This window comes from Rhineura floridana, chromosome 3, assembly GCF_030035675.1.
Source record: "Rhineura floridana isolate rRhiFlo1 chromosome 3, rRhiFlo1.hap2, whole genome shotgun sequence".
Taxonomy (NCBI): domain Eukaryota; kingdom Metazoa; phylum Chordata; class Lepidosauria; order Squamata; family Rhineuridae; genus Rhineura; species Rhineura floridana.
In genome coordinates, this window is record NC_084482.1 from 55,727,507 (window position 1) to 55,749,757 (window position 22,251).

Genomic DNA, 22,251 nt, shown 5'->3' on the forward strand with positions numbered 1-22,251 from the left:
CTATCCTACTGAAGACTTTATTGCTATCCCAATACAGTCAAAGCAGCACAAATAGAAAAATGTTTATTGGATCTAGTTTTAAGACACCCTGATTTCTAGAAGTCTGAAAATATGCCCTTCTTATCTGAAACCTACAACAGGCAAATCCCTACCAACCATTTTAACTTGCTTGTTTGCACTCACCACAGCTGACAAAGTAATCAGAGTGCAAGATAGGCAGGAAAGATACCCCAAACTCAGGACACAAGAATTGGCAAGACGTATTAGTGGAAGAGAAAGCAAAATAGCAAAGCCACTTGCATGGGGACTCTGCCACACCCTGGGCAATGCTGCCTAGCCTAAATGCAAATATACCAGTCCAGCTCCATATTTAGTGCCTCATGTATCCCATTTTATGCTTATAGCTTATGCAGCTATAATTCACAATTTGTATCTCTTTTCTATACCATAAATACAGATTTTCCAGTCCAATGAAGGCTCTGGAACTAGTTGACTCCTGAAGGTTCAGAATCCAGTGGGTTGCTATTTACTGTACAGGCAGGTACACACAAGCATGTGCATGCACACCCTTTCTGCACATCTGCCCTCTTCTATTTCCCTCCAGCACCCAGCCTTTGCAGCAACAACAAAGATCTCATTATAATGATGAAACTATAATTTGCAGCCCCCTCTAGGATGCACACCTTAACGTGGTGAGGGGGTTTGAGAGTGCCAAAGAAGCTGAGAGCAATGCCGTCAGGAGTCTAGACCAAGAGGCTAGATTCCTAGCAGGGCCACCCAAGACAAAATGGTCAAAGCTGAGACACCAGATTAAGATGCATCCAAACTCAGAGGAAGGCAATGGAAAACCACCTCTGAATTGAAAACCCTATGAATAGACTATCCAAAATACAACATGAGATAGTGCTGGAAGATGAGACCCCCAGGTCAGAAGGCACTCACCGAGCTACTGGGGAAGAACAAAGGACAAGTACGAGTAGCGCTCGCTGTGAGTAACGACGCAACTGGGTCAAAGAGACCTATTATAAAAGATTGGAGAAATTAAAGGGAAATTTAAACCAAGAGTAGGGATGTTGAATAATCAACAAGGGAACACACTAACTGACTGAGATAAAATAAAAGATGGAAGCAATACACTGAAGAACTCTACGAAAGAGATGCATTACAGATTCATTCATGGAGGAACTGTATGATGAAGAACCAGAAATTTTAGAATGTTAGGTAAAAGCTGGTTTTAAAATACTTGGAAGAAACAAATCACCAGGAGCAAATGGCATACCAACAGAGTTACAAGCTACTGAGACTGAATCTGTCCAAATTTTGAGAAAAATTTGTCAACAAATATGGAAAACTAAACAATGGCCCACAGACTGGAAGCATTCAATATACTTCCCAATTCCAAAGAAAGGGGATCCCAGGGAATGCAGTAATTATCAAACTATTGCCTTAATATCCCATGCAAGTAAAGTAATATCCCATGCAAGTAAAGTAATGCCTGATTCTACAACAAAGGCTCTTACCAAATATGAAGCGAGAAGTGCCAGATGTTCAAGCCGGATTTAGAAAGGGAAGAGGTAACAGAGATCATATTGCAAACATACATTGGGATAATGGAACGGACCAAGGAATTTCAGAACTGAAATCACCCTGTGCTTTATAGATTACAGAAAAGCCTTTGACTGTGTAGATCATGAAAAACTGTAGACTGCTTTAAAAGAAATGGGGGTGCCACAGCATCTGATTGTCCTGATGCGCAACCTATACTCTGGACAAGAGGCTACTGTAAGGACAGAATATGGAGAAACCAATTGGTTCCCCATCGGGAAAGGGTTGAGGCAGGGGTGTATTTTATCACCCTATTTGTTTAATTTATACACAGAACATATCATATGGAAAGAGGGACTGGACCAAGATGATGTGAAAATTGGAGGGAGAAATATCAATAATTTAAGATATGCAGACGATACCATACTAGTAGCAGAAACCAGTAATGATTTGAAACAAATGCTGATGAAAGTTAAAGAGGAAGGAACAAAAGCAGGACTACAGCTGAACGTCAAGAAGACTAAAGTAATAACAGAAGATTTATTTAACTTTAAAGATGACAACGAGGACATTGAACTTGCCAAGGATTATCAATACCTTGGCACAGTCATTAACCAAAATGGAGGCAATAGTCAAGAAATCAGAAGGCTAAGACTGGGGAGGGCAGCTATGAGAGAACTAGAAAAGGTCCTCAAATGCAAAGATGTATCACTGAACACTAAAGTCAGGATCATTCAGACCATGGTATTCTCGACCTCTATGTATGGATGTGAAAGTTGGACAGTGAACAAAGCAGGTAAGAGAAAAATCAACTCATTTGAAATGTGGTGTTGGAGGAGACCTTTGCGCATACCGTGGACTGCAAAAAAGACAAATAATTGGGTGTTAGAACAAATTAAACCAGAACTATCATCAGAAGCTAGAATGATGAAACTGAGGTTATCATACTAATGAGAAGACATGATTCACTAGAAAAGACAATCATGCTGGGGAAAACAGAAGGGAGTAGAAAAAGAGGAAGGCCAAGCAAGAGATGAATTGATCCCATAAAGGAAGCCACAGACCTGAACTTACAAGATCTGAACAGGGTGGTTTATAACAGATATTATTGGAGGTCGCCGATTCATAGGGTCACCATAAGTCGTAATCGATTTGAAGGCACATAACAACGTAATTTGCATAACATACTGAGCATATGTATGGATGACTTTTGAAAAAATGTATCAACTTTAGGGCCCTGATATTTTTGCAAAGATGTAACTTGGTAAAATTGGAAAGCCTATTTAAGTATCCAGAATACCCATTTTCTACATTGGAGATTGCTCTTTTCTTCTCAAAATGTAATCCTCCCTCTGCTGCTTTTCTGTCCTTCATCCCCTCCTGCAAATCCTTTGACCAGCTCTCGCAGTCCTTCAGATCTTACAAGCTTATCCCCACTTCTGAAACAGGCTGGAAAGAGAGCTACCCACTACAGCTTGTGTTCCTAAGAGAATTACACCTTATTCTACAAAGCTTCTCCAGGATGATTTGAGTAATTTCGCCTGCCAGTTGGATGATTCACTGAGAACACTTTGGACTGTTCTCATCAGCAAAATATTTAAGAACAAATATGCTATGCGCAGTACAGAACAGGAACAACAGACCTTGCAGTGGGCTTGCAATCTTTAGACTGCTTTACATGGCTGCCATCACAGGATAGTGAAGTCAGGCAATTTATTGAGGCCCCAGTAAACAGGGACCCTGCTGGGCCAGACTAAGAGATCAAGTCCAGCATCCCGATTCTGAAATATAAGAAGCTGCATTTTACAAAGTCAGACCACTGGATCCATCGAAGCTCAGTATTATCTGCAATGAGTGGCAGCAGCTCCCCAGGATTTGATGGGAATCTCTCCCAGCCCTACGTGGAGATGCCAGGGCTTGAATGCAGGACCTTCTGCATGCAAAGCAGATGCTCTGCGGAGCTACAACACTTCCCCTAAACCTGAACATAGGAGGAAGCTGCCTTGTACAGTCAGAGCATTGATCTGTCTAGCTCATATAGATGCCTCTAGGTAACCTACAAGCAGGACATGAAGGTAACAGCCCTTCCTCATTCTACATCCCCTGGGTGCTAGAACCTCTGGACAAGGCTGTGGCCCTTCAGTATGATCCAGCAGGGATCCCTCAAGTTCTTTTGTGAATGCCCTATAAAGGCAACACCTTCTGTGCCCCAACAGCACTGCCATTCTCACTGCAGACCTCTCAAGTTCAGAGGCAGCATGACAGAATTAGTTTGCGTATTCCAACCTTCTACTGATGAAGGGGTGCTGAAGTGCTTCCCCCTCTCCCCACCCCAAATCCAGAAGCTGGCACTGCTATTTACAAATAGCTGCTGTGTGGACAGCCTCCACACAGCAGCAATACAGAACAGGAGTGGCTAACTTTTTTTTTTTGCTGACAGGCTGCCGCCACCCCCTGCCCGTCCTACAGGGATTGCACGCCAGCAGTGGGTATGGCCACCCCACCTGCACAAGATGCAGCCCCACTCCCCACTCATCAGACCGATCTGATGAATGTGTAATTCGTATCTTTACACTGTAGAAAAACTCACCAGAAATCACCTGTATTGCACAGAAAATTACTACACTAGCACCAGGCATTCCAGACAGTGGCTGGTGCTTCCACGTGGTGAGCTGCTTCATGAAGCGGTCACATGAAAGGAGTTGTTCCAACCAGTCCCCTTGTGATAGTTATCACACAATGATCCTCGGCAGCACACTGACAGTCTCAAAAAGCAACAAGGATAGGAATCAGGGAAGAGTTGCCTTGACGTACAAGGGATTCATCTATGGATTGTTGGGAGTCTAAGGTGACATTTAGGCTCCCAAGAATTTTTCCCTTAACATTTAAGAGAATGTAACCTCGATAAATAGTTCCACTGCAAAAGCTGAATTTCCCAAGCCACCACCTGACCATCCCTCTCTCCAAATAAGGGATGGGGAACCTGTGAAAAAAACAGCCCCAGATGTTGCTAGACTCCAGCTCATCATCTGGAGGGCCAGTTTCCTTGTTCCCCATGTAGATTGTGTGAGCTTTATTTCCCCCATTATATCCATTGCTTTGCTGCATGCCTGGAAAAACTTCAACAAGAAGGCAAAAACCATGTCAGTTTCCAAGATTTTATTTTACTGTCCGAAAAGGGGAAGCTGATGATTCCAAATCTGTTAATCCAGATCTTTAGATTTACAGACAAAACGCATCAAATCAATTTAACGAAAATCTCTTGCAAGGGAAGGAGTGGGGAAGAGGAGTCGGGGCAGAGACATAGCCATGAAAGAGAACCACACACACACTCACTTAGTCCCAGTTCTAGCACATGTTTGGGACTCACAATAGCCCGCTGAGTAGGCCTGCTGAGCTGGAACACACCCACCTGACAAGATGAGGAGATCAGGCCCTACAGGCCTCCTACTTCCACATCAGTGGGGTTTTGTTGGGGTGGCTGGGCTGTCTGGGCATCATGAAGGAAAAGAATCTTACCAAGGCAATAATAAATACTGACAGGCCAGGCACATGATTTCAAAGGCAGAACAGATACATAAGGCATCCACTGCTCTTGAATATTTGTCCATAGTAAGCTCTTTGTTCAGATCATGTGAGGAGCAGCTGAGCTGGGCCAATCCATCTTCTAGATACAAAACCCAGAGGCTGCCCTGGGACTTCAGTGCTTTGAAGCCAAGTTTGGGTGTGATAGAATTAACATGGAGATGACAGGGGCACTATGAACTTCAATGCCCACCAACAGGGCCCCTCTCCCTAGCTGGAAGCAAATGGTTCTCTGGCCACAGAGAGCCTGCAGGGATAGCAGCCTGAACCCTGCTTAAGCCTTTGAAGACATGAGCCTCAGCAGGATGATGGTCTGGCCAGAAGATGCAAAATCAGGAGAAGGGAAGGATATGTGTGGGGGACAGGACAGGAGCGCATATAAAAAAAGTGTAAAATGTTACACACATTAAGGCATCATGGTTACAGGAAACCATCACAAATGGAAAGCCAGCCCATGTCTCCAGAAGAGAAAGAGTAGGCCATGAACATGATTGAGCCTGGAAACAATTGGGGGCAGCAGGCAGTTGCCAGTTCTGCATGGAATCTTAATTCCTCAGCACCTCACCCACGAACTCAGAGACAATTGTGCCTCCAAATCCTCTCCCCTGCAGGCAGGAACATTGCTTCTCCTTCAGCACCTGCCTGCAATGTATTCAAAATGGGACAGAAGCAGCAGACCTCTTAATTCAAGGCCCGAGAAAAGACAGGGAGCACTTCTGCCTCTGCGCTTGGGCCAGACAGTGCAGGTTTGGTCAATTTATTTCAGTGATTCTTGGGAGGAAACATGTGGGGCATTGAGCCCAAAGGTCTTCCTGATGAGCTTCAAAATGGGAAGGGGAAAGGAAAGGGTTCCAATGCCAGCACTTTGGTACAGGGTGGGGGTTTCTACTGTAGCCACTGTCTGAGCAATTCTCAGGATTTGGCTATGGAAGGGCTAATCCTTCCATTCCTTTTTGATGTTCAGGTTCCACTCCCAGGAAAGGTGGTCTGTCTTATCATCATCTGTAAATTTGGATCGGATGTTGTAACTTCCCCGGGCCAGCATACCCTTGGGAGCTTCCTCCATGGGGGTTAGGAACTCGTACTCCTCAGCACGTGGCCCATAGCTCCCAACCATGTAGTCAGTCTTGTCAACTGGAAGGAGAAAAGACAGATACAGCCCATGAACCAGAGTCCTTGAAATGCATTAATGGATCTCCACGGTTACGTGGGGGGTGGGAGTGAGCCTCCCAAGGATGTCAGCCTTGCTTGCTGCTGCCTCCTCCATGGCTGGCATTCAAGCAGGAGCAATACATCCCCTGCATCAAGTTAAAACTAATGCCAATTTTTATTAAGGAGATCTTTTTTCAACCTAAAAAGTGGACACAACTCCTCTGAAAAGCCACCCCAACGGCTTTTTTTTTTTTGCTCCATGGAAGGCAGATTAAAGGAATGAAATCCGCAACATAAGGCTGCCCCCATTCTTGGCACTTACTTTTTACTCCCTTCCTGAATGTCTGCTGAATATACTTCAACCCCGAAACAATCTCCTTGTTCACCTGAATAGAGAGAGAATCTGTCAGCCAACACACACCTCCCCAGCACACAAACTCCTTAAGCCCAGAGCAAAATGTTTAGTTTCCCAAAGGCTGACTGCTATGACAGCACCCCCAGGAGACCTTACCAGAAAAGAGATTTTTATCCGATATTCAACACCTTCCTTCAGCACAAAAGACTGCTTCTTGAAACTCTCTAGGTCACCTGGATGGAAAGAAGGCAGGAATCAAAGACAAGCAAACTTCCCCCAGAAGGCAGATTATTATTAAGCAAAGGGTAATGGTGCTTCACTTTTGTATGCAAGATTAGCCTGAGAGCCTGACCACACTCCATGAAAGTAGAGTTTTGTGCGCTAGCTCAAATCTCTGCCACCATGATCTTGACTGACAGCAACCTTCCATAGATCTGTCTGACCATGGAGAGTCAAAGTCTGACCACAATGAAAGAACCCTAGAATGGTGCAATCCAACAATGAACTGTGCCATCCAGTCTAGACACCACACAAAAGTGTGTGTACTATTATTTATTATTATTTATTTTATTAGATTTATATCCTGCCCTTCCTCCCAGAAGCAGTCCAGGTCATTTGTGTAGGCTACTCTGTTAGCACTTTAATGCTCAATCAAATGGCTGGGTTTGTACCGAGTTCTACCCCAGTCTGGAATATTTCCTATCTTTTCAAAACAAAGAACAACGAGAGTGCATTGCAGGTCAAGATTTTTTCTCTCTGGCACCTGCTTACTCCAGCTGGTAGTTTTGCACAGCTCAGCAAACTCCACTCCCTCTCAGCCAAAGTTTGGCAGTACATTTCCAGCATCAAATGCGCAGATGTAAAATGAGACATGAACCTTTGCTGAGTGACTGCTCTACCCTGGACAGGTAGGTAGGCTGATAAAATCTAAATTTGGCTATTCTATCTCATTGTACTGAAGCTACACACTAGTCTGTCTCCTGGAGCAATCCTGAGCCCTAAAACAACTTGAACACAAGCCTGCTCTATAATAGACAAGGTGAACCTTAAACCGAATCACAGCAGCAAACTGTGCATGAAAAAACATCTCTTCAAATGGCTCTTTGTCTGAAAATGACCTCTCATTTCAAAACTGGGTGCAAAGTAAAGGTGATAGGATAAAGCCATGCAGAGCTTTTGTAGTGGGTAAAGCAGCTGACAATTCCAAATCAGTGCAGTGTGCAAGCAACATACTGAGGCTGAAGACACTGCTGTGAGCCAGTCTATCCTACTTTTACAAACAGAACATATATTCTGATCTAACACTCACCTGTGAGGTCCAACTCCAAGGGACCAGGAGCAGTAGCACAAACCAAAGTCAGTTTTGTTACCACCACATTTGGAGTGCAGGGATCTGAAAGAGAAAATTATGTGCAAATACTAATGGGTAAGTAGAACAGCCCTTGAGCCTTTCATTCGATAGCTGCAGACATGGGCTACAGAGCAGAACAGCCCAGTACTGCAGCAAGATCAGTAGAAATTCATGCATGTGCTGTTGTCTTCTGCCTGTTCAATGGGACTTCTTCTCCCTCTCTTCTCCCCACATGCCTCCCCAAATCTGTTCTGGGTTTCTCCCCAACCCTCCTGAGCAGATGGGGGGGGGGAGACAAAGACTCATTACGCAGATGGAAGGCCTTGCACCAACAGTTACAGTTCTCTTCTTCCAAGTTCTCTTAACAAACTGACTGCAAGCCATAAAAGGATCCCAAAACTGAAAGGGGGGGGGAGAGAAGCTTTATGGCTTTAACTTCAATGGTCCCTTAGTCCTTATACTTTCTTGCCTCCCCTCTCCTCCCCACCAATGCCTCTGCTTCTGTCCACCACTTCAGGCCCTTCCAAAAAAGACAAATGAAGGTGGGGGGGGGATGAGTAGAAACTTCAGGAAAACTTACTTTCGACTTAGCTTTAGATACAAATTTGCATTTTATTCCAAGTCTATAAAGTTTCAGTTTGCAGTAGGCAGTACAAATGCTTCCTCATGCACCCCTAAATGAGTCTTCCTCCAAGACAAGCCATTTCAGGACCAGGCAACTCACAAGCTTCTTTCCTCAGGACCTCAGCTCTTGACCTAGGCCAGCTGGATTCCATAGCCCATGAAAATGGAAAAGAGCCAAAGCCTTCAAAGAGCACTATGCATATCTGTGAGAGAAGGGCAGATTTCAGCAGCCCTGCTGCCCTAACACACACCAAATATGCTGTCCAGTAACTCACCAGCAGCAATGGCGACATTTCCCAGCAGAGCCTCTTTGTACTTGCGTAAGCTCTCGTCATCTTTGTCCAGCTCCTGGATCTCCTGGATGCTCTTTTGGGCAGGGGGCTTGTAGTTGACAGAGTGTTCATCCTCCTCATTTTCAGCCGCAATCTGGGCCAGCTGTTCAGGGGTAGGCTCTTGTTCAGCCATCTCTGCAACTGTGACCTATTGTCTGGGAAAGAGGGTGGTGGGAGAGAACAAGCAAGCGCCTTCATTGGCACCTTTACAGACAACTCAGCTAGCAACAATGCCTGTCCTCTGCATGGAAAAGCCCTTGCTCAAAACTCAAGAAATCTGCCCAGGTGCTACATTTTTTGCTTTCTGAGGTGTCATCTTGGTATAGTATTCCTGCAGGTATTAAGAGGCAGCAAGAGTAAGGTTCCTAGTTGGCATAAACTACAGGATGTGAACCTTTGCACTTTGCCCCCTTACTGCTGCTGGAGTTACTTTGCTGGATAGATATTCTGCTCCACCCCCATCAGGAGCAGGAAAAAAGCAAACCAAGGAAGGAACAAGCCTGTTCTGTTCTAGCCTTTACCACCGCACCCTAGCTCATCTAGCAAACTCTGCCCTGTATCAGCAAATAGGCACAAAGCAAGCAGGTCCGTGTTGGCAGCAGCCTCCTATCTGAAAGACAGAAATAGGGCAGCCAGTTCACCTCTTCCCTGAATCCCTTTCAAACACCCACAGCTAAACAAGGCCAACTAAGGTGGTTGCTATTGAACAGAGGGGTGGGGTGTGTGTGACAGGGAATATACGTGGAGTGAGGTGGGCTAAGCTTCTTCCAGGCATTCTCAGGATGGCAAATAGGAAGCTATTATGTATGGTGGAAAAGGTAACCATGGTTTAAGGAAGCCTGCTCTCATTATAAACCCCATTTCAGATACTCCCAACTCCTCCTACAAAAAGCCCTTTGAAGGTGCAACTCATTCCAGGAGGTTCTCTGGAAAGGTTAGAAACAATCTGAGGTGGTGTTCTCCAGCAACAGTTTTGAAGGCTTTGAAATTTCCCTTTTGTGCTATTGGCAATTAGTGAGACCAGGGTGCTGAGTTAAAAAAACCCACACCACAACTATGGAAGTTCAGGGAAGTAGATCCCCCCTCCCCCCCACTTCCCCATGTCCCTCTCCTCAGATTCGCTTTGCATAAATATGCAGAGGTCAGGACAAGGGCTAAAGTCATGCCAACAGACACTAGCAGATGCTAAAAGGACCCAGTCAGTGAAGCACACTAAAAACCTGGAACAAACCACACATTACCCAAGCTGCCCAGTTGTGGATGACACATTGCTTCCAAAGTACACACTCATTTAAATAAGGCCGAGGGGGAGCGAGACGGAGCAGCAAGGAGCCGTGACAGACAATAAGTTGAAGTGAAGCCAGAACTTTTGCCTCAAAACATCCCAAACCAGAAAGGAACATTGGGATGCCAGATCACTTCTCCTAAACACTTTTGACTTCAGCACTTCATTATGAAGTCTTATTGGGTAATAAGGCAGAAAATACTACTTTTCATCTGATGAGCTTTCAAAGGTCTTCTCTGCCCAGAGTAAGCTGTCTTATACCAACTCAGACCACTGGTCTATCTTGTTCAATACTGTCTACTTTGACTGGCAGCAACTCTGCAAGGTTTTAGTCACAGGTCCCTCCTTGCACCAACTACAAGACACACTTCATTCCAGGAACTGAGACACCTTCTTAGGCATAAAAGGTGTAGGAAAAACTTATCAGAGGGCCTCCTGTGTAATGTTGAAGACTACACAGGAAAAAAAGCAGTTCGCCCCTCCCTGGAGTGTTTTCCCTGTATGCATGCAGGGCCCCCAATGTGTTCAGTCAGTAGCAGCATTCTCCTCACTCCAGCAGGAGTGCCCCTTTAAGACAGAGCAGCTTGCTGTCATGACTGGAAGGATAAAATGATGCAGCCCAGCCCTATGACACTGGAAAGCACCAACATCCCTCCCCTTCCAACCAGGAAGCTGGCTTGCTCCCCAAGGGTGTGTCCACATGCCTTGGACATTACTGAAGAGCTGCTGCCACCGACACAACTTGGCTGCTTTCCTAAGTGGGTTAGGCCCACTTAGCAGGTTCTGTCTGTACTCCATTTCCCTTTCCCTAAAGGAAGCTGAGAAGCATTCAACACTGGCCATTAGAAGTACCTAGTACACCACCCACATGACCACCATGCCAGTCCAAAATTATACAGCTGGGCTTACTGACACCCCTCCTCCCTGCCCCCCCTTCCCCTCTAAAAGCAGCTAGGAGGACCTATATAAGGCCAGAACCTCTTGAAGAGTTCTCTTCTCTTCCCCCTCAACACCCCAACTCCAATCCTAGAATCTACATGTGCATTACATTTATTGCCGCAGACTGTGAACTTCACTCTCTTTGATGCACCCCAGAAAATTAAGCAAGCAGTAATTACAAAATATAGAGATGAGGGATATACATGGATAACTCGTCATCGTAGCCTTGTAAATAAACCCACAAAAGCTACAATTATTTCTTACGTTTTCTTTCTTTTATAATTTATACCCTGCCTTTCTTTCATTAAGGAACCTAAGGCAGCATACATGTGGTTCCCAGGCAGTCTCCCATCCAGGCACTGGCCAGACCCAGACCTGCTTAGCTTCAGCAAAGTGGTGGCCTCATGTGCCTTCAGACCATACCCTTGCGCCTAGCTAGGTTCAGAGGAGAGGGTCTTCCTTCCTCTGGCAGCCCACTGGTTTTCCATGCTGAGTGCAGAGGAAGGATGGAGTGCTTTGTCCTGCTCACTTGTCTGCACGTAATTCCTTGTTGCCTACGGCTACCAGATTAATAAAACGCTACGTTATAGACAAGAGTCAGACGCCGGCTGTCAGAACTGGATTGTATGATTCACCACTCACAAAACACAGTGCAAACATCAGCAGCAGCACCAAACATGAGGATACCTCATATCCCCCTCAGGCCAGAAGGTTAATCCTCTAAAGACTGCTGGCGATAGGAGGCTGGACAGCCACTTTGACCGTCAACACCCCCAGAGAAGGCAGACACCCCAGTCTGGCCCCACTACACAGGAGTATGTAGCCCTAGAGAGCAGATTGACAGCTGCTTTGCTTCCAGCAGCGCATGCAGATTTGCTGCCGACCATGCAATCGCAGTACAACAGAGAAGCCTGGGGGAGGGAGAGAGGGAGGAGTAATTCCTTGGACCTTTGCCAGAGTCAGGGTGCAGCATCCCTTCACATCAGGTCGCAGAATCCCTGCTTGCATTAAGAGGAGCCACTTCAGACTAGAGAGGAAGGCCACGTTCTACCAAGAAACTTGCTGTAGTTTCCTAAGCTTCTTCCTTGGAGGGAGAAAGCAGTTTACTAAGGGTTAGCAGGATAAAGACTAAGTAGAAGGAACAAAGGCCCTTTATCCGCCCTTTCCAGGTGGCAGGCAAAGCAACACCAGCAGATTCGTTTTTAATCACATTCTTGGGCACTCCACTCACAAAATCTGCAGCAGTGGAGGTGCTGTGCGCAATACCAGAAATAGTACTTTAAGTTAGGGTTTCCACCTTTTCAAGGATAGCAGAGGGGAACAACGAACAGTCACAAACTCATGTAAGAAAGAAGTACCAGTATCTTAAAGCAGCAAAGAGTACAAATTTGGGGGTGGAGGGGGGGGAAGAAACCCACAGAAATCACGCAGCATTGTTTAAGGTTTCAGGAAAGTCCTGCAGCTAATATTCTTAAGCACAGAAAAAGAGGCTCTGATAGAACTATCAACAAGCCAATATATTCCAGAGGGGTACCAGGCTGGTACAGCAAGGCCAAGAGTTCTGTAACACCCTAAAGCAGGGTTAGTGAACTTGTGGCCTTTCAGATGTTGGTGGACTATAAGTCCCACCCCCCTGCCCATTGGTGGGGTGATAGGAGTTGGAGTTCAACAACATCTGGAGGGCCACAGGTTCCCCACTCCTGCTTTATGGCACAACAACCTCTTTTGATTCCAACATATGGTCAGGTGGAATTCACATGTGCTATAACCCATGCACATACAACTGGAACATGAGCATCAAGGCTCAACTATCACGGCAAAGAATGTCTAACTACATAGCTCCCTAGACAAAAATCTCCCCCGACCCTATCTATATTCAATGTACCTATAGACTACCTCTTTCCAGTATCAAACCATAAAATCAAACGTTTCAAGTTTAGAATCAGAACCTTTAGCACAACCTTAAATCTTCCACATGAGAGAACAGGGCAGGGCTGTGTCTATAATCTTGTGGATACATGCAAGATATGGAATTTGGCATCCTGAAAATTATAGAGCTTTCATTCAAAAACAAGTTTCTAGTAATCTTAGCGGTAAGGAATGTTTTCACCAAATGTTACCTGCATGTTTCCAAGAAATCTATGGGGCTGTAAAGCAAGATTTCAGTGCTTATTGCCTGGGAATTCCCTGTTCTCAGATACACAGTCGAACTGGCTATAGCCTGTATTACAGTCTCCTACCCTATGTATTATTCAAGTATTCCAAACTTTTAATGTTGAAAGAAAATTATGCTACAAATTGTGGAATTTATTCTGGGTACATAATGTGTGTGTGTGCGTATGCATGCGGGCAAAAAAAAGAGAAATCCAAAACACGTTCAAACCTGACTATAGGATAATAACGACATTAGTTTCTACAGCTGTAAAATCACTGAAGACCCATACCTTCCTAATTCTCCAAATATCCGTTTTTAAAGATAAGCATTTCCTGTATGTGACGATCATTTGCCACCACTGTGGCTTTGCCAGAAGAAACTGTACAACCCATTCCTTCCTTCACATTAACCCTGGTGGGTATAATCAGAGTCTTGTGGCACCTTATAGGTGAACAAATTTATTATGACATAAGCTTTTATTGATCAAACTTTACTTCACCTGTAGAATACTCTTTATCTGAAGTGGACCCTAGTCCAGCCTTTCCTACCCTTTGGGTCCCCAAATGTTTGTTTGTTTCCAGACTACAACTCCCATCAGCCCCAGCCAGAATGGCCAACAGTCAGGAATAATGGGAATTGTAGTCCAGCAACTTCTCGTGACCCAAAGAATGGGAAAAGCTGCCCTATTCCATGAAAGCTAAAGCCAAAATAAAGTTGCTAGTGTTTAAGTTGGCACAAGTTTTTGTTTTTGCCGCAACACAGATGTAACACAGCTACCCCTCCGGAACTTGTTGGATATGCTCTACCAGTTATATTAGCACATTGATCATGATCACCAATAGACCACCCATAATATATACACTACAACAGTTAATATCTGCATACATGTCTACTACTAGACTGTATGGTATTACATGAGTTTAGCTAGTAATAATGAGTGCATCATTTCAGAATTAGCCCTTGTTTTCCACATAAACTGTTCTTACTTCTGGAAAATTACCCTATACTACCCCAGATGAAACAGGAGACTAAAACTGAAAAGGCACAAAATGAGCATTCAATTTCTGTCCTAACTGAACTGCAAAGCCATGTACATTGCTAATTCACTGGGAAAAGAGATGGGTCAGGAAAAAGGGGGTTAACTAGCACTGCAGCTTCCAGGACTACTTAGAATGCTTTCAGTACTAATATAGAACTGACACATTCTCTAAGAACAGGAGCACCTCTAGAGCTAAATACAGTTCTAGAAAAGTAGCTCAGGAAGTCGGCCTCCTTACACACCTGAATCTGAGAGCTGCTATGATACTGACATGATTAACTCAAAGGGGTGTAATAATCTGAGCCTTTTTTATTTATTTATTACATTTATATATCGCCCCATAGCCGAAGCTCTCTGGGTGGTTTACAGCAATTAAAAACAATAAAAACAAATATACAAATTTTAAAACACAAAAAAAACAATTAAAAACACAATTAAAAAAATAAATAAAAACAATTTAAAAACACATGCTAAAATGTCTGGGAGAAGAGGAAAGTCTTGACCTGGCGCCAAAAAGATAACCATGTTGGCGCCAGGCACACCTCGTCAGGGAGATCATTCCATAATTTAGGGGCCACCACTGAGAAGGCCCTCTCCCTTTGTGCCAAACTCCCAGCTTCCCTCTGAGTAGGCACCCGGAGGAGAGCCTTAGATGTTGAGCGTAGTGTATGGGTGAGTTAATGCAGGGAGAGGCAGTCCATCAGGTAATGTGGTCCTAAGCCATGTAAGGCTTTATAGGTTAAAACCAGCACCTTGAATCGAGCTCGGAAACATACAGACAGCCAATGCAAGCGGGCCAGAATCGTTTTTATGTGTTCAAACCGTCTGGTCCCTGTTACCAATCTGGCCACTGCATTTTGCACAAGTTGCAGCTTCCAAACCATCTTCAAAGGCAGTCCCACATAGAGCGCATTGCAGTAATCTAGCTTGGAGGTTACCAGAGCATGGACAACTGAAGCCAGGTTATCCCTGTCCAGATAGGGGCACAGCTAGGCCACCAACCGAAGCTGGTAGAAGGCACTCTGTGCCACTGAGGCTACTTGAGCCTCAAGTGACAGATATAGTTCTAGGAGAATCCCCAAGCTACAAACCTGCTCCTTCAGGGGGAGTGCAACCCCATCCAGGATTCTGAAGATTCAAGGCAACTCATAAAAATATTTGAGATTAAAAACAGCCAATTAATAACACAAAAAAGCTTGCCTGCCTTCATATTATTAGGGTACTTAACTACAATCAGCAGGCAAGGCCTTGTTGGTGGTGTAGCCACTAGGAGCTGCACGGTTGCAACCCATGACAGGGCCTTTTCAGTGGTGGCTCCCTATTCATGGAATGCCCTCCCCAGTGAGGTGCATCCATCTCCCATCACTATAGACTTTCAGGAGGAATTTGACAACATTCCTGCTTACTCAAATATTTGATAGCTGAAGGGAACTGTTCCTGGCAACCCAGAGATCACTGGATAAAAGAATGTTTCTAACTGTAATTGCGTTTTAGAACATTTTAAACTGGTTTTAGAATGCTTTTCTTTTTGTTATTTGTAAGTTGCTTTGTTGATGTGTTTACCACCCTGTGCTCCTTCAGGAGGAAGGGCAGGATATAAACTCAATAAATAATAATGCAACCATGAAGGTCTACAGTTCAATTCCCAGTTGGTCTCACAGTGAATGGCTCTTAATAGTGCCTGACGTAATAAGACAACCATTTCATTCCTTGGGTTTGAGCACAGGCTGACTGATACAGGACTGGCTATAGCAGTCTGTCGCATGCTACTGGTCAGACATTGGGTTGATACTGATCAGATACACTATTGGTTCTGGGGGAAAGAGCTTCTTCACACACACACACATTCATTCATGGAATAAATCTGAGTCCATGTAGGAATTTATGATACAACATGATGTGTGAAATTTGGCATGCGTCTTTTGTGCTATAGTATCAGGCAGCTGGGCTGCATGCTAATACATCTAACCTGCATACTCATGGCACAAAACACACTTACAGTACTCGTCATGTGAAGGGAAGCTAGTTTTCCTACATAGAAATCTCTATGTAGGGAAAAGGTAATGTGTAACCAGCCCTTAGTGTGAGAGGGTCAAAGCTAATGCCTTGGATCTACTTTACCAATAATGTGCATCTGGAGCAGCAGGGCAGCGTATTTGCAACCGTTCAGCCTTACTGCTCATTAGCATTGCTCCCAGTCTCTTCTAGCTGCAGGCTTTCCCTCCTCATCCAATCTTAACAACATATATTCTCCCTCTGGAGGTTTCTAAAGTAAAGGAGGGGCCCACTGGAAGCAAAGTCTCAAGGTCTTCCCAGACAGCACAATCCAGATCATTAATCAGACTGCAACCCAGACAGAAGACACAGGGCTTTGCCACAAGGGAAATTTGCTGCTGATGAGAGGCAAGAACAGAAGCTCCTCACACAACTGGTCCCCAAGGCTGAGCCACTAATTCACTTTGGCAGAAGGTTCTGAACGAACTGGAGATCCCATTAGCTTCAGAGATAATGTACTATGCTGCAGTGAGGGAGAAAGGGATCAGTGAGGAGTGTGGACTTATCCTTCGTACACACACAATCGTGCCAGGGGATGTAGGAAGCCATCGATTGCCAGATCATGTAACTCACACAAGTTTCCATCACATCTGCTTGTATTTTCTACAGAATTAAAAAGACTGTTGCTAGAACATTTGTGGCTTTTAGAGCTGGAGAACAGCCAGTACAAAACTCTTTCACAAATATTGAAGCATTCTGCACCCTCTAAACACCAGTTATCTTTGCTAGAATTCTCTGAAGTTCTCACAGTGGAGGAGAATTATGCATGGCAAATGACAGATTCTGACCTGCATTTACCCACTAGACAACGTTCACTGCCATTTGCTTCTGTGCTGGAATTGCTTTTTAATATGCTTTTGAACCTTAACAATATGTTTTTCCCCTTTTAAAAAAAATCTTCAAAGCTTTTAAAAATGTTTTTAAAGTTGTTTTGTTTTAATGTATTTTAATGTCTGTTTTTATGATGTTTTAAGGTGTTTTTAGTGCTTTTGTTTGCCCCCCTGGGCTCCTGCTGGGAGGAAGGGTGGGATATACTTCAAATAATAAATAAATAAAATTGTGTGTTAGCTGATAGTACAGGTTTACTAAGCTGCAGCATATACAAGCACTCACCATGAAAACCCAGCAGCAAATATTGACAAGGGTAAAGGCATGACAGGAGTCTTTGCTTTTACTAGAGCTACTACAGTACAGTCTAGAATATTAGGAAGCCCAAAGCTAGTTGATCACTGGTGCTGAAGGTCAAAGTTGCACGTGGACAGATCTGCGAGTGCTGGAATGGAGAAAGATTGAACTAGGAAGGCCCTTACAGAATAGAGCCACAAGACTGGCAAAGCAATGGAAGAAATTCAGAGCCAAGGAGATAGGTAGATTGGGGTCCATGTAGCACAGTGAGAGCTAGGCTACTTATTCAAGATCCACTGACCTATGGTTGACTATAGCCACTGTAACTCTTGTCTTAACTATAATTCCTTGAGCATGCCAGTAAGACAAAAATGTCACTTTCCCTAAAGCAGAAGAGGGTAATTTTCCTTCCCGAGGAGGGGCTTTTCAATACAGAATACCTATATCAAGGATCAAACTTCTGCCACCAGCCTAATGTTGTTCACTGAGCATCAAGACTGACCAGATTTCGATTTCTCTAAACCAAACGTTGGATGAACTTGGCTGGCACCCTACAGGAAGGAGGCTATAGTGCAACCAGTTTGGTTAAGGGAATGTTGATAAGATTTAGTGCACTTGCAGAAAGGATACAGACAAGACACCAACTGCATCTAAGCATCTTTACCCTTACATAATTACAAATATTTTAGAGGGTTTTTTTATTGCTTCCAGGGGGCCAACTTGTATGTGGGAAGCTTTTTAGAAATACTGTTTGCAGGACTGAGAGGTTGGCATGGAAATTACACATACGTTGCAAACAAAGCATGGGTATCCTGTGCAGATAACATTGCCTCTCCCACTCTCAATACCTCTGCTACTACTGGATGCTTAGATGAAAGAACACTCAGTAGCTACAGAGGGTACCCATCCAGCAAGCATCTCTAGGTCTCTCCAGAAGATTGCTAGAAGAACAGACTGCTCATTCCCCATAATCATTTTATAATTAGCTTATCAGTATCATTAAATCCAATGCCAAAAAGTGATACAGCTCTACCTATGTAAAAGAAAAAGCCACACACACACTGGGCAAGTCAATATAATTATACCCAACCTCCTCTGCATTCAGAGCTATAAATACCCTGCTACTAGCCTGCTATTATCAATGGCATTTTGCTACTGAATGAACATTAGCAACATATTACACTTAGCCCATAGGTAATACACATTTTCCACTTCTTGAAAGTGTAGGTAGTCAGCCCTAACATTATAAACCAAACCCTTTACAAGGTTCTGTAATAACCACAGTCAACATGCAGCACATGCAACAGAAAAAAGAGCTCAAAGGCAGCAAATGCAGGTGTTTAAACACAACTTGTTTCATGCCAATAGCAATATAGCTAAGTCTACAGAGGATGCAATACTAAAGCCACAAGAAGAGACCTATACAAAGATATAAAACAAGCATCTTTCTAACTGTGAAGTTAGGAGAGGCATCTATGTAGGCTACTTCTAAGAGATAGTGAATTCACACCTACCCTTGGTAACAAACATAATATATCCAACTGTTTCTTACCTTCTTTTTCTTTTAAAGTATTCTGCATGCTTCCAGCAAGATAAACCTATTTCATCTTCATAGCACAAAAAACACAGTCCAAGTGACCTATGCCTTCTTTAATAGTTCTAATATGTGAATCATCACCCATGTTTTTTTTAAAAAAAGGAGATGATGGTATAGCCAGATACCACCTGGTGCCCTCCAGATACTGGACTACAACTCCCATCAGCCCCAGCCAGCATGGCCAATGATCAGGGATGATGGGAGTTGGACTCCACGAACATCTGGAGGGCACCACAGTGGCTACCCCTGTTCTAAACCTAAACACATAGAGATGAGTTGTCACAGTCATGGATGGAACAGCACACTCAGTACAACACTGAGCCCTTCTTACTCCAGGAAAAAGCACAGTACTAAAATGTCAAGTACTAGCTCAAAGTAACCCTCCATCCATACTTGAGTTCACCCATATTCTCTCATACAATAATTTTCTCAAAGGCCTTGCATGAAAACTCATTTCATGATATACCAAACTGGCATGTACAAAATTAACATTAACACTTTCTGCCTAATTGAACTAAAAGAAATTGCTCAGGAAAAATAAAGCCAACATGAAGGATGGGAGCAGGAAGTGCACTATCCTGTCTATCCCAACAGAACAGAACAAAGCAACAAAAGCAATACACCATGGTAAAGAGATACTTATGATAAAGGGCTACATTACCTAGCAGAAACAGGAAAACCGGATAAAAGCAAGATAAATGGGATATAAGATTTGTACGAATAAGGGGAAACTTATTCTCTCTTTCCTCCTTACTAGCAGGTACCTACATAAGCAGTATTAAGCAGCACATGGATGTATATTAGCGGCCCCTACAGCGAGTATATTAAGCGACGAAAAGCAAATTAACTTCACCGGAGCAGAGAAGTAATAACCGAACATGGAAGAGAGGAAATTAGATAAAGAGCTTAAGAGTCAAAAGAAGACACCGGAGTTACCGGATAATGGGCACGTATAGAGATCAACCTTAGACAGGGCAAACCCGCAACAAGGGTGCGACGGGGGGGGGATATCAAGAAGCCAAAACGCAGAGACGATGGAGAGCAGAAGCGGTGGACAGTCTACCATTATCACCAAACCAAGGGAAAGGTAGGGTGGAGAAGCCAGAGGAAGGAAAAATGGAGAACAGAACATCACGCAGCACCCACACATAGAAGCCAGCCTTGACTCAATTGCACCCCCTCGCCAGCGCCGGCCTCTACCTTACGTTGATGTTCCTGCTGCTATTTCTGCCGCCACCCGCGACAAACGCCACCCGCCACCGCCCAGATCCGCCACCGCCCGCGCGCGTACCCGCCCCCACACTTCCGCGATACCCACCTTGCGTGACTTCCTGCCTTGGAAAGCAGGCGCATAGCTCCCTTCCGGGTAGACGTGACTTCCGATAAGCGGGCCGCGCATTGGCTTTCTTAGCGCAGGCGGGAAAAAGGGACCGAATAGAGCATAGAGACTGCATCCCACGCCTAGAGAATCCCTATACTCTGCCTTAAAAGGAAAGGGAGGCGGGAAGAAAAAAAGATGCCCGCCTGGAAGCCATCTTGGGGTGCGAATGGTGGACCTCTGATTCAGGAAGGGTCACGTTCTCCTATTGTGTGGAAAGAGGGTAGGCGAGAGCCTTGGGGCTTGAGGCGGCGGTGAGGGATTGTAGTGGAAGACTTCTTCCTGTGCACACCGCTATCGCTGCCTGCAAGTTTTTGCAGCAGCAAATATGAAAAGCCCCCTCCTCCTATGGCCGTGTAGTATTAATGAGCATTGCACCATTTAACTGTTCCTGCTTAATATACTTTTAGTTAACATAAATTGTTTTTGCTATCCTTCTCCCAGCGGGCGCAGCTGTTTGTTAAACAATAAGCTAGACTTGCAGTCCATTCTATATCCTGCGCTTCCTTAGCGGGTCCCGCTTCTTAGTAAAGTATACGTAGGAATTCAAGCTTTAGCAAAGCCATTTCAGCGGAGAATTACCTCTTATCCCCAGCAAAAAACTAAATTCGTTCCAAGCGGCATTTGTGAGAATGGACTACACAGATTTAGGAATTATTCAGCTTTAGAGTAAACAGTCAGAAGAGCGGACCATTGAACAAGCAAGAAAAATAGAAGCAACTCTTGTGTTCCCATAGAATACAAGTCTCCATTTATGAGGGCATCATATAATCCCTTCCAATGACTGTTGACTAGACACAGAAAAGACATATATCCAGGAGACAGTATGAGTATTACCATCTGATTAAACAATGCCATTGGGTTTTTATTAGTTGCACTACATGAACTAAATATATGCCAATTCATGAAGAAGGTAATGGCCAAGTCAGACAATAGCCCACCATCTCATTAAGTTTGCATTTCAAGAAACAAGCTTGTTCCTAGTACCATTTTACATTATCCTAAAAAACAAACAATCCTGTTTTTTCATAACAGCTAAAACCGCATATCACAATACTACATACTGTACCAGTTTCCCCACAGGATATTCTGTATATGTTCAGTTGCAGCTTTTGTGTGTAGCTGTAGAGGAGCAGCAACTCTTAGTATGAGTATGCACACATACAGCATATATTAAAATAGTTCTTACGTTACATTCCCTATTATCATTCTGTAGCATGGTGCTTTCCTCCACTGCCCTATAATAGCTGAGCACGCCACTAAACAGATCCAAAATGTAGTTAGTGGTTAAGAATAAAAAAAGCTGATACTACTTTAAATGAGAAGCCTCCTTTAAAAATGAATACTATTTTAGGGAGATAACTAGCTGTATTTATTATTTTTTCCTCCACACAATTAAACTAAATATCTGAGTTTTCAATCCTGGACACCAAGTAAGCAAAGGTTCTACCATATTCACAGAAGGTTTCCCATTAAATCACTGAGCACTGATGTATTTGTGTATGAAGTATTGTGACGAACAGCATTGATTTTAATGTAGTATCGACTGATGCAACTCAGCATTGATGTTCTAGGCAGTGTATAATTTCAACTAGCTAGGAACAGAAAACAATATACACAGCTGTATCTGGAAATTAGTTGAAAACTTGGTCAAAGTATAATGAACACATCCTATGACAAACCATCTGAATTTTGTACAGAAACAAATATATTCCATCATTACTTTAGATCAGG

The 22,251-nt window shown here is 43.9% G+C and overlaps 1 protein-coding gene across 4 annotated transcripts; it reads right to left on the reverse strand.

Annotated features, from left to right (window-relative positions):
• Positions 1–4,689: 4,689 nt before the first annotated feature.
• ARHGDIA (Rho GDP dissociation inhibitor alpha) lies at positions 4,690–20,547 on the reverse strand. 4 transcript variants are annotated; one of them, XM_061615919.1, is made up of 6 exons: positions 20,458–20,547; positions 8,888–9,099; positions 7,947–8,030; positions 6,794–6,870; positions 6,605–6,668; positions 4,690–6,264 (listed from the first exon to the last, which is right to left on the reverse strand). In XM_061615919.1, the coding sequence occupies exons 2-6, from the start codon at positions 9,075–9,077 to the stop codon at positions 6,065–6,067; spliced, it is 615 nt and encodes a 204-aa protein (XP_061471903.1). In that variant the 5' UTR covers positions 9,078–9,099; positions 20,458–20,547; the 3' UTR covers positions 4,690–6,064. The 4 variants fall into 4 exon arrangements, with proteins under 4 accessions (XP_061471903.1, XP_061471901.1, XP_061471902.1 ...); XM_061615917.1 differs by having other exon boundaries at positions 8,888–9,092; positions 20,458–20,530; XM_061615918.1 differs by lacking the exon at positions 20,458–20,547 and adding an exon at positions 20,340–20,448.
• Between the last annotated feature and the right edge of the window lie 1,704 nt (positions 20,548–22,251).